The 13,428-nt window shown below is 33.1% G+C and overlaps 4 protein-coding genes across 7 annotated transcripts in view; 2 read left to right on the top strand and 2 right to left on the bottom strand.

Moving 5' to 3' along the window:
* Window positions 1-713: 713 nt before the first annotated feature.
* LOC108580180 lies at window positions 714-5,801 on the bottom strand. 3 transcript variants are annotated; one of them, XM_017943875.1, is made up of 7 exons: window positions 5,738-5,799; window positions 3,980-4,272; window positions 3,485-3,887; window positions 3,038-3,397; window positions 2,545-2,950; window positions 1,614-2,253; window positions 714-823 (listed from the first exon to the last, which is right to left on the bottom strand). In XM_017943875.1, exons 3-7 carry the CDS (start codon window positions 3,809-3,811, stop codon window positions 763-765), a joined length of 1,794 nt encoding a protein of 597 aa, XP_017799364.1. In that variant the 5' UTR covers window positions 3,812-3,887; window positions 3,980-4,272; window positions 5,738-5,799; the 3' UTR covers window positions 714-762. The 3 variants fall into 3 exon arrangements, with proteins under 3 accessions (XP_017799364.1, XP_017799365.1, XP_017799366.1); XM_017943876.1 differs by lacking the exon at window positions 5,738-5,799 and adding an exon at window positions 5,185-5,511; XM_017943877.1 differs by lacking the exon at window positions 3,980-4,272 and having other exon boundaries at window positions 5,738-5,801.
* Window positions 5,802-5,830: 29 nt separating this feature from the next.
* LOC108580181 (mitochondrial-processing peptidase subunit beta) overlaps window positions 5,831-13,428 on the bottom strand; it is a 10,517-nt gene continuing 2,919 nt past the window's right edge. The window contains exon 7 of the mRNA XM_017943880.1: window positions 5,831-5,885. Within this exon, the coding sequence (XP_017799369.1) occupies window positions 5,856-5,885 (30 nt within the window). The 3' untranslated portion in view covers window positions 5,831-5,855. The remainder of the gene's footprint in view (window positions 5,886-13,428) is intronic.
* LOC108580178 (LETM1 and EF-hand domain-containing protein anon-60Da, mitochondrial) lies at window positions 6,617-10,910 on the top strand. Of its 2 annotated transcripts, XR_001891475.1 has the most exons (9): window positions 6,617-6,721; window positions 7,193-7,653; window positions 7,751-7,921; window positions 7,995-8,309; window positions 8,392-8,850; window positions 8,940-9,377; window positions 9,448-9,886; window positions 10,424-10,683; window positions 10,880-10,909. XR_001891475.1 is itself a non-coding variant. In XM_017943874.1 (8 exons), exons 1-7 carry the CDS (start codon window positions 6,664-6,666, stop codon window positions 9,856-9,858), a joined length of 2,313 nt encoding a protein of 770 aa, XP_017799363.1. In that variant the 5' UTR covers window positions 6,617-6,663; the 3' UTR covers window positions 9,859-9,886; window positions 10,880-10,910. The 2 variants fall into 2 exon arrangements, 1 of the variants encoding a protein (XP_017799363.1); XM_017943874.1 differs by lacking the exon at window positions 10,424-10,683 and having other exon boundaries at window positions 10,880-10,910.
* Window positions 11,680-12,948, top strand: LOC108580182 (MOB kinase activator-like 3). The gene is made up of 5 exons (XM_017943881.1): window positions 11,680-11,810; window positions 12,046-12,196; window positions 12,286-12,513; window positions 12,589-12,704; window positions 12,784-12,948. Exons 1-5 carry the CDS (start codon window positions 11,766-11,768, stop codon window positions 12,946-12,948), a joined length of 705 nt encoding a protein of 234 aa, XP_017799370.1. The 5' UTR covers window positions 11,680-11,765.

Raw genomic sequence — 13,428 nt, forward strand, 5'->3', positions numbered from 1 at the left:
GAACGCCTGCACATCGGATGAGAAACAAAAAAAGGTAAACTGCACGCTACAATTTCTAGAAAAATCAGCGCACTAATTATATATATACTTTTTTTTCGTTCTCGTTTCTTTCTCTTCGAAAAAGTTTCACATAAAATTATCAACAAGCTACAAACGAAATCTCATTGGCTACATTCTCGATACTTTTTTTTTCCTCTCTCTCTCTCGCTCTCTTTCGCTCTCTCGCTCGCTCGCTCGCTCGCTCGCACGTTCGCTCGCTCGCTCGGCCGATCTAGCGCGCGCATTCTCATCGTTTAAACGTTGCGCAACATATACACCATATTTTATTTTTTTTTTTATTCCCTCTCTTTCTCTCCGTCTCATATTTTTTTCTTTTTTATTTGTCAAAGGGTTAATAATAATTATCTAAATGAACGTTTAATATTCCTCTCATCTCGCTTTGCTCGCGTTGTTATTTATTTATTTATCCTTTTTATTTATTACCCTTTACTCTTCGTTTAACGACAATGGGGGATACTTTTTTTTTCGTATAACGGCACCATCTTGGATACATGCATAACAAATTCCACATGCCAAGAGGCCCCCCAAGTGTCATACTTCCATTATTTATTTAACTCTTTTTTTCTTTCTCAACGTTTTGCGTTCTCGTGTTGAAAAAAAGGGCATAGCTAAACCACAAACTCTCCAGTCATATAGCATTTGTTTTTTTTTTGTTTTTTTTGTTTTTTGGTTTTTAGAGCAGCTCATATTTTTTAATCCAGTTCATAAGGTCAACGGACGTAAAGTCGTCAGAGGCTGGCATCCGAAGCTGCTACTGTGCCTTCTATCGCAAAAAAACAATATTAAACATGTAACGTTATTTTGCAACTGTAACAATTCGACTAAGTACTCAGGCTATAATACACTCTATATATATAATATATATGTATATATATGCTACAACACGTCGAATCGCGCGAGCTTTCAATTAAAAGCCGATCAATAACAGTCGCTTATCGTGTGGCAATCTTTCGAAACGGTGTTTTCGTTCGATCGAATATTCATTCCTCGATGATAATTTCGTGACCTATTACATACCATGCATGCTCTTCTATCACGCGCGTATGCATATTCAATATGTATTACGCATACATAAACGTGCATACATATTGATCAATTTCAAGTTACATAACGACAAACATAACAAAAAGAAAAACGATAAAGAAAAAACGTTATCTTCTCTCCGATACTCATAGCACGTAACGAATAACAAAAAAAAATTTCAATTCGATCGTATCAGCCAATGATCTTTGGTTTCATCGTACATTTATGTACGTACTCTAGCAAACGAGAAAGGCCTTTAAACTCTCTTCAGGCGCAACGAAAATTAACATTACTACTATATCATTGTACTAACATAAATTAACGGTCGCGCGTTTCATTTTGTTCCTCGTGTACCCTGCAACACGACGACGGTTAACGGAAAACAGCGCACAGCGTGACGAAAAAACGGAAAGGAAAGAAAAGAAAAGAAAAAGAAAAAAAAAAGAACAAAACCGTCGAAACACACACGTAGTTGTGGAATTTTCTTTTCTTTTTTCTTTTTATTTTCTCTTTAGAGATATTTTTATTACCTTTTCCTATCATTGTGCAGAGGTACATTGGATCGTACCCAGCCCAGTTGACCCAATGCATAGCAATCTTTTCCGATTTTCTCCTCTTCACGAATAACAGTATCTTCCACTCCGACTGGAGTATAATGAAAATGATCCTGTTCGGAGAGAATTCTGCGTTTGACCGGAGATCGAATGGGCTCGGTTTGAACGCACTTGTCACATTGACGCACCCTGAATTTCAACGTTAAATTCGACGATACTGGAGGAAGCGGTGAGTCGTTCTCTCGATACTCCATGTAAGGACTCTCTCCACCAGGAAGGTATAACAAGTGTCCTGACTCAGATCTGCGATACGCGACCCGCTCTAACGTATTGTTCACAGGAAATGTCGTCCCATCGGCCCACTGACCGTCATCCTTTATTGGACGAAAGTGTGTGCGAGCGGAAGTAAGCAAATCCTCGTCCGGTTCTGGAAGGCTGTTTACCTTCAGATTTGAACGAGATTCTTTGCGTGTTCCAATGGGAGTTTTACGCGGTGCGACTGGAAAGAAGCAGCTACCTGTCTGAGGACTGTGGCCCAGGGCAGCTAAGTTGCTGCCAAGCCCTTTCCAGCACCATGAACCGTCCATAGCTGAGTCAGACCAGTTAACATTGTTCTCTGGAATAGTATATTATCGAAACGTTTATTTACCATCGATCAACTGGACGTAATGTGCAACTAATTTTCGCACGTATATATATGTATAGATGTATATATATATATGTAACAAAAAATGAGGAATAAAACATATATTGCAGTACGACACAAATACAAAACGACGTTCTACGTCTAACTTGATGGTACGATTATTTACTTACATGTCAGAACGCTCTCCTATCCGTTAGATATACTTAAGTCAATATTACTATGTCGTGATACTGGTAAATTGCATTTACTGCAACTACTGACCTGATTTATTTTTGTTACTACATTCATCCGCATAATCTTCAATGCTGATTAAATCGATGTCCCATGGAATGAGCGGCGAGTCGTCAACAATAGATTCCGGATACGGCGTGTCAGTAGCATAGCCATTGTCCGAGGTGGATAAAGCAAAGATTGTCTCGGTAGTGTCTGTCGGCCAAAGGGGTCCTGAAGGAATAGAGAGAGTAGGTGCTGCCCAAATCGAAGCCGTGTCCTGTGCATTGCCTGGTCCTGAATCCCAAAGTGCCTCTAAGCTCTCGTCGAACTTTGCTTGCAACTGTGCCAGTCGGAGCTTATCCAATTCCAACTCTAATTCTTTTTCCCGTTCACGTTCCATCGACTTGGAAAATCCGAAGTTCTGTTTTTCCTCCGTTCTTCGCGAGTCGATACTCTAAAGAAAACAGGTAAAATTCATGAAAAAAACTTGTCTCGACAAGTGTGTAGTTCCATGTTTTACTCGACCTTGAAGAACACTTACAATGGGCATTTTAGTTTTCTTATTGCGGGTTTTATTATTGTTTTTATTATTATTATAGTTGACTCCGTTGATTTTGTTGTTGTTGTTGTTGTTGTTATTGTTGTTGTTTATGTTGATGTTATTGTTATTTCCAAAGTTCCTATCTTTCCTTTGAGAAAACTTCTTAAGAGTTGTAGGTTGCAAAGCAGGAAATGCCGCGTAATATCTGAGAGCTCTGTCGCGTGGTGTCAGCGATTCTAAATTTGGTTTGTTTTCACCATCGGACTTGTTAAACTCTTCTTTCTTTTCATCTGTACCGCCACCTTCTAGGTCTCGAAGTTTCATACATAGTTCGTCGACCAGCGTTTCCACTCCACATTTCTGCATGTTAATTAAATAACACATGAATTATTAACATCTATAAAAACTATCTGAAGCGTAAAGATCATGACAGTTGATGTTACTCACATTATCAGCAGCACTTGTTAAACATTGTACAACAGCACGTCTTTGTTCTCTGTTTCCTTGAGTGGGCAGTTTTGCTTTAGGTCGGACCCGAATTCGGCGTCCTCCGTTTCTACCTGTACCTACTGCTTCTTCTGGAGGACTTAGGGCCGAGTCGGGGCAGCGCAATAGGCTGAGCACAAATCGCGAGTACGCAACGGGGTCGATTCCCAGTGCGTCCAAGCGTGCCTCCAGCCACTGGCGCAACTCCTCCTCGGCCCTTGCACCAAACACTTCACCTCCTCCAGGAGACGTCGCTATCCCGACCAGATGCAACGCCGGATTCCTCATTTCCTTTTGATAAAGCTCCTCCTAGACCCAGGAACTTTCACGAACTCCGCTACCTTCAGGGTGATCATCTTCTCTCCTTGAAAAGTAAAAAAAAACTTGTTACTATCGTGTGCCGAATTTTCGATACGAATGAAGATTAATGAAAAAGCGAATGACAAATCAAGTTACCTATTTACAATAGAGTTACGGTATTATATTATTGTCCTTTAATGTTTCAATTTTACTGAATCCACCACCTTGACATTTACTAGCTTGATAAATGTTTGTTTGTTTCTCTTTATTACTTGTAATTTCTCTCTTTAGTTTCGTTGCCCACAATCAATGATAGTGCTTCTTGCAATTTCAGTTACGTTGATTAAAAATTATTTAGTTCTTGTGCACAGGTGGTGGATATCTTGTGGAAATGAGGCTGGCAGGTCTTAGTGAAGGATAACAAATATAGTCTCCTTCCCATTTTGACACTGAAATTTTATAATTTGCAAAGTTATTTTCATAAAAATTCTACATGTGATAAAAAAAATATTTTGTACAAATAAATAAATAAATACATGTAGTTATTTCTTATTACTTTCCATTTATTGATATAATCAAAAGTATAATTCTATAGATCTTACATCATATATCGCAAACTCTACTTTGGTTTACACATGTAATAAACTTACAAGGTAGAAAATATTTTTAATTGAGACAGAAAACATTGTTATCATGTTTCTTATATAAGCAACACTAACTAGTAATTGTGCAAAACTTTCACTTTCGTATGATCTAAATAAGTATTAGTGCCAATACATTAGTAACTTAAACGTCATGCTATATATAAAACAATATATATAATAAGAGATTATTTATTACAACAAAGCAACATCGATATATTTGACATCAATTTTACAGCTGACTTTCATTAGCCCCCTGTGATAATGAAGATTAACGTTCAATACATATCGCATGTTACAAGAAATACAGAGAAAAATGAGTCATAGATATTTTAACACAATACTTAGGAATTAATCAATGACTAATGTCATTTTCAGATAAAGTATAAATATATGTCACAGGCTTTATTTATATTTTGTTTCATAAACATAATATAACACAAAATATTGCACCAAATTTCCAACTACTGTATTAAGCATCACAAAAAAATAAATTTCTTAAAGTCCAACTAGAGACAATGTTTATTACACAGACACAACACAAAACGATGCAAATTTACATAAAATTTTATTTGTTGCATTAAAGCATAAAAGTTAATACGACATTTCTACACCACAATTTGGAACGTCACATTTGACACGCTCGTTTACATTTCAATACGTTGCGAATTTTTCTACGTAGAATGCAGTTAAAAATGTAAGACGCAATTAGAAACGTACGTTCGTGTTAGAGGCTATTAAGTCACGTTGCACGAACCATGGAGCTAAAATACGTGTTCCACGTCGTGGCTCGAGTACAAGCTACCATAGTGCGTACACAAATAAAAACAAGCTACAGGATCGGTCGAAACGAATCGACACCGTTATCAACGTTGTCAAAACGCTTATCATTAGATTACGCGGGCACGAATAATAGGATGTAATACAACAGGATTTTTTAGTTTTCCACGCATTATCAACCAGCCTCGTCCACTTGATAGATGTCTCTCGAACTGATGTACAAAAACAAACTGGAAATTCGAGCGCATTATGCTGCAGCTCGACTGTCTATGTGAATTGTTGGCAACGACATTGCTCGAGCAATGCGAATAACCTTGCTGATTGCGCTATGCATTTCGCCTGAGTCATAGTTCTCCCGTTGAAAGAACGAATGACTGCATGACGTTACGAAATAACAACAAACCTGTCTTTGTACGCGACTCACTGTCAACTCGTGTCAAGCATTGTAGCCGTTTTGATCACGATCAACGAAAATGTTGAAATTTTGACATACCTGCATGCCTCGAGAGATGATTTTCACCCCGGCCTCGTCTACACACCCCACTCAGAGAAAAACATGGCGGCTACTAAAAGCTTCAATGCCCCTCCCCCTTCCAGCTGTTGGCACTTGTTCAATTCTTGCCCAAGATCTTCGGTGTGTTCTAAAATTAATCGTACAACGATCTTAAAGTACAGATAAATACTATTTACGATTGTAACTAGAATATGTTAAACCAAGTCTTCATAGATTATCATGGTTACTTAAGTACTTTCTTTTTTCAGTTTTTTCTTTACTCTGTTTCATTGTAAGTACATATGTATATTTCATAAATAACGTAATGTATACATTCGAATCTTTCTCGTCGATGAGTTGCGTAAACTAGGGAGATTGCAACGAATAACCCTATGCGAAAGAATGGATTGATCAATTTTAATCACTCAAGTATCAATTTATTCTTCTGCGTATTTAATAAAAGTGATCGCACGTAAAAAGAAGTTTAAAAGCATGCATTTGTATAAAATGTATTGCAGGTGTAAATTTTAAGTGGTCAAGATATGAACAGCAAGATTTTACATATTTTCAAAATCATTGAATTGTTTTCATTGAATAGTTCGATTTCTATTAGAAACACCACCTATATAATCTTAACTGGTTAAGAACATTGTAAATAAACGGGAATTGTTTTTATAATAAAATTCAGATGTACTTTTGCTGGTAAATACATTCTAAAAGAAACTAATGTATTGAAATAAGTAAACATATATCGGTATTAAATTGCGCTAGTAATAGTTATACTAGATTAACAACCAGCTGATCTTTGTACTCTCATCGCTATGTTCAAGTCGGAAAATGTGTGATGGTGAGGTATTTTACCACATTGCAGATAAAAACGTTAACGAGAGATTACGAAAACTACAAAAAAAATATTGTAATATACGATGAATTCTTTAATTAATTCAAAAGCAATGGTGTTCAACCACCGAGCAGCAATACGCCGTACGTACAATCAATTGTATTTAATTATTAATCCAAATGATAATCCAATATTTCCCAATTCGTACATTATAGCTATTGTACATGTTGCATTTATATAACATGTAAATTTGTAGATAGAGCTATTAATACCTGTGACAGATTAACATAAAATTTCCACTTTGCATTGTCATTTTTGTTGATGATCTATATAATTATTTGATTAGTAGGTTAGGTTGTGAAATAAGTATTATATCAATATTTTGAATGATTACGTCGCACTACATCGATAATATTCGTGAATTAAGTATTAATTGTAATATTTTTAAAATAAATAACATTTCATTGATAATAAACTATTTTTGTAACAATGGAAGGATTCTTTAATCAAATATTTCAGTCAGAAGTGCATCACTTGTACCAAAACATAAAAATGCTTCTAATTGTACCTTATGTGAGGAATTTTAAATGTTTTACAAAATATATTTATTACAGAGTATTGCTGCTTTAAATTGTGGTATAAGACCAATCAAGTAAATGGTAGCTTAGCATTTATCTGTATGGGTAAAAGAGACCTAAGGAATAATAGATTATTGTTGCACTCTACTGTAACAGATAATTTTAATAATAGTAATTTATCATATGTACAATTTCGTACATTTTATGTAACACCAACATGGAAGAAGAGTCAGGAGTCATCTTCCAAGGTGGAAGATACTGTGAAAAATATTAAGGAACAAAATCAGATCAAAGAAAAAACACAAGGAACTGTTGTACAGAGTGCTACTGTTCCAAAAGCATTAATAGAGAAGCCATCAATATGGCACAGAGTTAAAGCTGAAATTATACATTATTACCATGGATTTAGATTATTGGGCCTTGATATGAAAATTTCTGCAAAATTGGTATGGAGAATTCTACAGGGCAAAGAACTTAGTAGAAGAGAACACAGGCTTGTAAGTTATAAATGATGTTGTATATGTATTTATAATTACCAGTTATAAATGACATTGATTCACTTATTTGAATAATTCTACTAACTTACATTTTTAGCTTATAAAAACAACAGGAGATCTGTTCAGACTTATTCCTTTTTCTGTTTTTATCATTGTTCCCTTCATGGAATTTTTGCTCCCAGTTGCTATTAAACTTTTCCCTGGTTTACTGCCATCTACTTTCCAAACAGCAGTAGAGAAGGAGGATAAATTAAAGCAGGCATTAAAGGTACACATATTTCTTTATTATTCTTATGACATACATCTTACCTAGATGCTTAAATATAACGACTCTGTTTCAGATAAAAATTGAAATGGCCAAATTTTTGCAAAAAACATTGGATGATATGGCAGTACAATCTTCCGACTATAAATCGAAAAAGGCTAAAGAATTTGCCGAATTTTTCTATAAAGTTCGATCTTCGGGCGCTGTAGCCTCTAATGAAGAAATCATGCAGTTTAGCAAACTTTTCGAAGATGAGATTACATTAGATTCCCTTACTCGACCACAATTAGTTGCGTTATGTAGAGTATTAGATGTGCAAACTCTTGGAACGTCGAACTTTTTACGATTTTTACTTAGAATGAGGCTCAGAAGTCTCACTGCAGACGATAAAGTAATTTTTATAAGCGTAAAATATTTTTCTTGGATAATGGTAAATGCATTTACAATCACATAACACGTGTTTATTTTTACAGCTAATTGAAAAGGAGGGTATAGATTCACTTACTAGAAGTGAATTGCAACAAGCTTGTAGAGCACGCGGAATGCGCGCATATGGTTTGCCAGATAGTAAATTAAAGGAACAATTGTCTCAGTGGTTAGATTTAAGTTTAATTAAAAAAGTTCCACCTTCGTTATTGCTCCTTTCACGAGCGCTTATGGTTCCGGAAACTATACCTATGTCAGACAAATTGAAGGCTACTATCTCAGCCCTTCCTGACACTGTCGTTGCTCGTACTCAAGGTGCTATAGGAGAAAAAGAAGGTAAAATGGATCACAAGACGAACATTGAAATTATTAAAATGGAAGAACGTAAAATCGAGGAGGAACGTCAAGAGAAAGAACCGCATGTCGTTCTTCAGAGTCACAAGAAAGACGAGATTACAAAGTCAGATGTAAAAGTAATAGAGCAGGCTCTAGATTCACTTGGAAAGGTTTGTAAAAATTACATTTTAACGAAATATTAGACTTGCAGTTATTGTTGTTCTGCTTGAATGTAAAATATGTATCTAATTTTATAAAGGAAAAGAATATATCTGTTGAGAAAGAAGAATTGAAAGAACTTAAAGAAGAAATGGCCGAGTATCAAGAAGATATTAAAGAATTTTATGAAATTAAGGCTGCTGCAAAGGGCCAAAAAGATATAGAAAGTATCAAAGTATCCAAAGGTGCTACACGTTTGTTTAACAAAGTGAATAAGATGATTAATAAGATGGACGCTGTCTTAACTCAACTTGAATCCGAGAAACAAGAGAAGGAGTCGCTAAAGATAGATATCGTTGATAAGGAAAGTAGTACTAAAAAAGCTGCTGAGGAGTTGGTTAAGATAGACGAATTGATCTCAGCTATAAAAAAAATTCAAAGTGTACCTGATGAAAATCGATTACAACGCATAGCTGAAATTTTAGCAAAAATTGACGATGATAGAGATGGTGCTATAAAACTTGAAGATGTTTTAAAGGTATGCATAAATATGAACTGAGTAAAGGAGTAAGCAGACTTTATAATATTTTTTCATGGTGTTTTTACAGGTAGTAGAACTAATTGGAAAAGAAGATATCAAGTTAAGTAAACAGCAAGTGGACGAATTGATTGAATTGATTGATAAAGAAGAAATTTTGGAAGTAGAAGAACAAATCCAGAAGACGTTGCGAAAAGAGTGTGAACTTAAAGATGGAAATTGTACTGCCACGAACTACGTTGCGCCTAAATCACCAGTTTCTGCTACACCAGTGACGACTGAAAAGGGTTTCGGTAAAGAAGAATTAAATGATAATGTTGGAGATTCGAAGAAAAGTTATACACACTCATCCGAGCAAGAAAGAGAAAAATCAGCTGCAGTTCTTAAAAGTAATTCCAATTCTAACGCAGTCAGAAATCCTCCGTTGACTCCCGGCGTTCCACCACCGGCAAAAAAAGCGGAAGGTTCTAAACAGCTGTGATTACCGCACAATGAAATATATCATTAATGTATGTAACTATGAATACAACTTTTTACTGGGTACTGATTTAGAGAGATATTACATTTTCATCTATAGATTATGTTTCTACCTCTGTAGTATAATATTATTGTAAACTTTTTTTTCGCAAACGGATCCACATAGTAGTGTTTACAACATAAATAGTTGCAATTGTTGCAAATGTGTAGTGAAGCACTTTAAGAATGAATGTTACTATTCCATATATCTCTTTAACCATTTGTAACTAAAACAGGTTCTGAATTTTTAAGACTGTGATGCATTTAATGGCATCGATATATTATTTGTTTTATGAATTATGAAACAATACGTGCTGGACACAAAAAACATATTTTCATGTAAATTTTCAATTAATGTAAAAACTGTTTCCCAAAAATTATACGTAACAATGTTATTACTACTAATACTGATTAGTAGAGAAATGTGACAGGAATAATTTTCAGTTTTCATTTCAATAAAACCTAATTCCAAAACATTGTAATATCATAAAGAATCATTCCATCTGTTCAAGTATTCATTGTTATTACAGAATTCTAATGCATAAATGCTGTAGGCCACTTCTGTTTTGCTTTATAACAGAAACTATCCACCTCTGTAATTGAGGTTGAAACAAGATGTACATTTATAAATAAAATAATTAATTGCCGAGTACATAACACAGAATTAGCGATTACATGTATGTACTGATTACATAAAAACACGATTATGTAATACAGTGTACAACATTTTACTGATAAGGCAAATGTAAATTTACAAATTACATGTTTACTGAATGTTAATCAACTGAAGGTACATAAAACATTATTTTTATTGGAAATAAACTTATGATACAAGAAAGCTAAGATTTAGAATTGTTGCAATAATTATTAAGTAAGATTAACAAGACTAATTTAAATATGTCTACATGATAGTATACGTACAATTGTGTAAAATTACAAAATAATTAAAGTATATATTTTGTCACATAAAAATTATTTTATTTCAGGAAAAACAGGAATGGTAATCATGCCCGGGATAACATTTACTTTTTTACTTTTGTGCATTAAACTGCCTGTTTATGTAATAAAAGTATTTCTGTATAAAATTTAGAGCAATTTTTTCTAGTTTAAGTGCACAGTTGTATTTATTATTTTTATTATGGAAATGATAAATAATTAAAGAATTATATATTGTATGTTTTTAACATAGTTTTTTAACAATCTTACTCTATATTTAATCTTAAATCTGATATTTCACGAAATATATTCTTCACAAAATTATAAAGTTGATACAAAAAACAATTGTGAACTACATGTATTAATGCAAGAACTATTAAATATAATTTCTATTTGTTTTGTTAAATACGAATATATTGTACTTCTTTTATTATAATAATTACAATTCCGTCGAACCGCCTCCTTTCATCCCATGATCAATGAATTTTAAATGTATGTCTTTTTTTAAACATTAATTGGTAATTTGAAAGTATAACTAAATTTTATATTGAGTACAAATTACCGTAATAATAACAAATATTCGCAAAAATAATACTGCTACTCAATGCTACATATTGAGCTTAAATAGTATAGACAGGATAACTATCACATCTACAGGTATCATAAATCTTGGATGCTCGACTATATATTTGGATTGAGCACTAATTTTAAATTTTACTTATAAACAAGTGGTGCTATATGCACGATAGATATTCCGTGAAATTTCATTCGATAATTTGCAAGTAAAGAAAAAATGAAAATGTGTAATCAAGATTTATGCATCATACAGAATTTCAATTGATAGCACATGTATAGATACCAAGTAAAATAATTTGCACTACCGGTCACCTTGCTATTTGTGTAAGAGGTGTAGGATTTGCGTATATCTTAATTATAATGACTGCGTTAGGTGGTTTTATGGAATTTTTTCAGAAAGGAAAGGTAAGAATGCATTTCTATTTGTATTAAATTTATTTCTGTTATAACGAAAATCCTAACCTGGTACGTAATACTATCGATTAATTTTTATACTTAAATATATTTCGCTTTATTTAGAATATACAAAATGATTTATTCTTCAAGTGAATTAAATAATAATACTCATATATCGTTTTAATTCGTATTTTACGCAACTGTTTAACGACGTATTTTAAATTGTTGAAATTTAATATTTTAGACATTTAGGCCGAAAAAGAAATTTGCTCATGGGACATTACGATATTCGTTGCATAAACAAGCACAAGCTTCGTTAAATTCAGGAATTAATTTAAGATCTGTTGTAAAATTGCCACCTGGAGAAGATCTTAATGATTGGATTGCAGTTCATGGTATTTATAAATTATATTGTTAATTTTCAATTATATAACAAATAAACATAAAAGGTATGATCTTCATAGAGAATTCTTTATATTTTCAGTGGTAGATTTTTTTAATAGAATAAATCTGATATATGGTACTGTTTCTGAATATTGTGACTCTGCATCTTGTCCAACAATGAGTGGTGGAGCCCGTTTTGAATACTTGTGGGCAGATGGTGAAAAATATAAGAAACCTACTGCATTGCCAGCACCTCAATATGTTAGTCTTCTTATGGATTGGATTGAAGCACAAATTAATAATGAAACCATCTTCCCTGTGTCAACAGGTATGAAAGCTTTAGCAATTTAAGTACTAATCTCATTATTTGATTATTTGTGTACATCAAAACTTTTTTTTATAGATGTACCATTTCCAAAGACATTTGTGCCATTATGCAGAAAAATTCTAACACGATTATTTAGAGTTTTTGTTCATGTTTATATACATCATTTTGATCGTATTGTAGCAATAGGAGCAGTAAGTTTCATACTCTTATTGATTCAAGGAAACATTATCTGATTATTATATAATTTAAAATTATATTCTTCTGTCCTAGGAAGCACATGTAAACACATGTTACAAACATTTTTACTATTTTGTAACAGAATTTGAATTAATAAATATAAAAGAGTTAGAACCATTGGCTGAAATGACAGCCAAGGTTTGCAAAGATACTGCATCACCAACACAAACAACAGCACCATCAAATAATGCTAGATAGTGGTAACATTTATCAGAGCATAAAATAACCAAATTAGGATGAGGTAAATATTTTTTTTCAATGTAAGTAAAAATATTAAAAACCATTTTTTATTGTTTATTGAAAGTTATTGAAAAATTTTTATTATTAGGATGCTACAAAATATTGGTATCATTTTCATTGCCATTTACGAAATTTGCAACAAATTTCATCAAAAGCTTTATTATGTATAGTGCATATATCCTATTATTGTACTAAGAATAATTTTCCGATTTTGGAATAAGTTAGTAATGTAAGTATATCACTCTCTAATTAATTATATTAAGGAAAAGATAAATAATAAATTTAGTTCTTTATGTATCAAGCAATATTTAAATTATGTAATTAAAAGGCTTAAAGTATAATATAATCAAATTTCCAAAGTTTTAGATCTTTTATAGGTAATATTCACATTTTTTGTGGATAAATAGTCAAAGCAATAAATTATGTTTTTATATTTTG

Source organism: Habropoda laboriosa, unplaced genomic scaffold (assembly GCF_001263275.1).
Source record: "Habropoda laboriosa isolate 0110345459 unplaced genomic scaffold, ASM126327v1 scaffold2, whole genome shotgun sequence".
NCBI lineage: Eukaryota > Metazoa > Arthropoda > Insecta > Hymenoptera > Apidae > Habropoda > Habropoda laboriosa.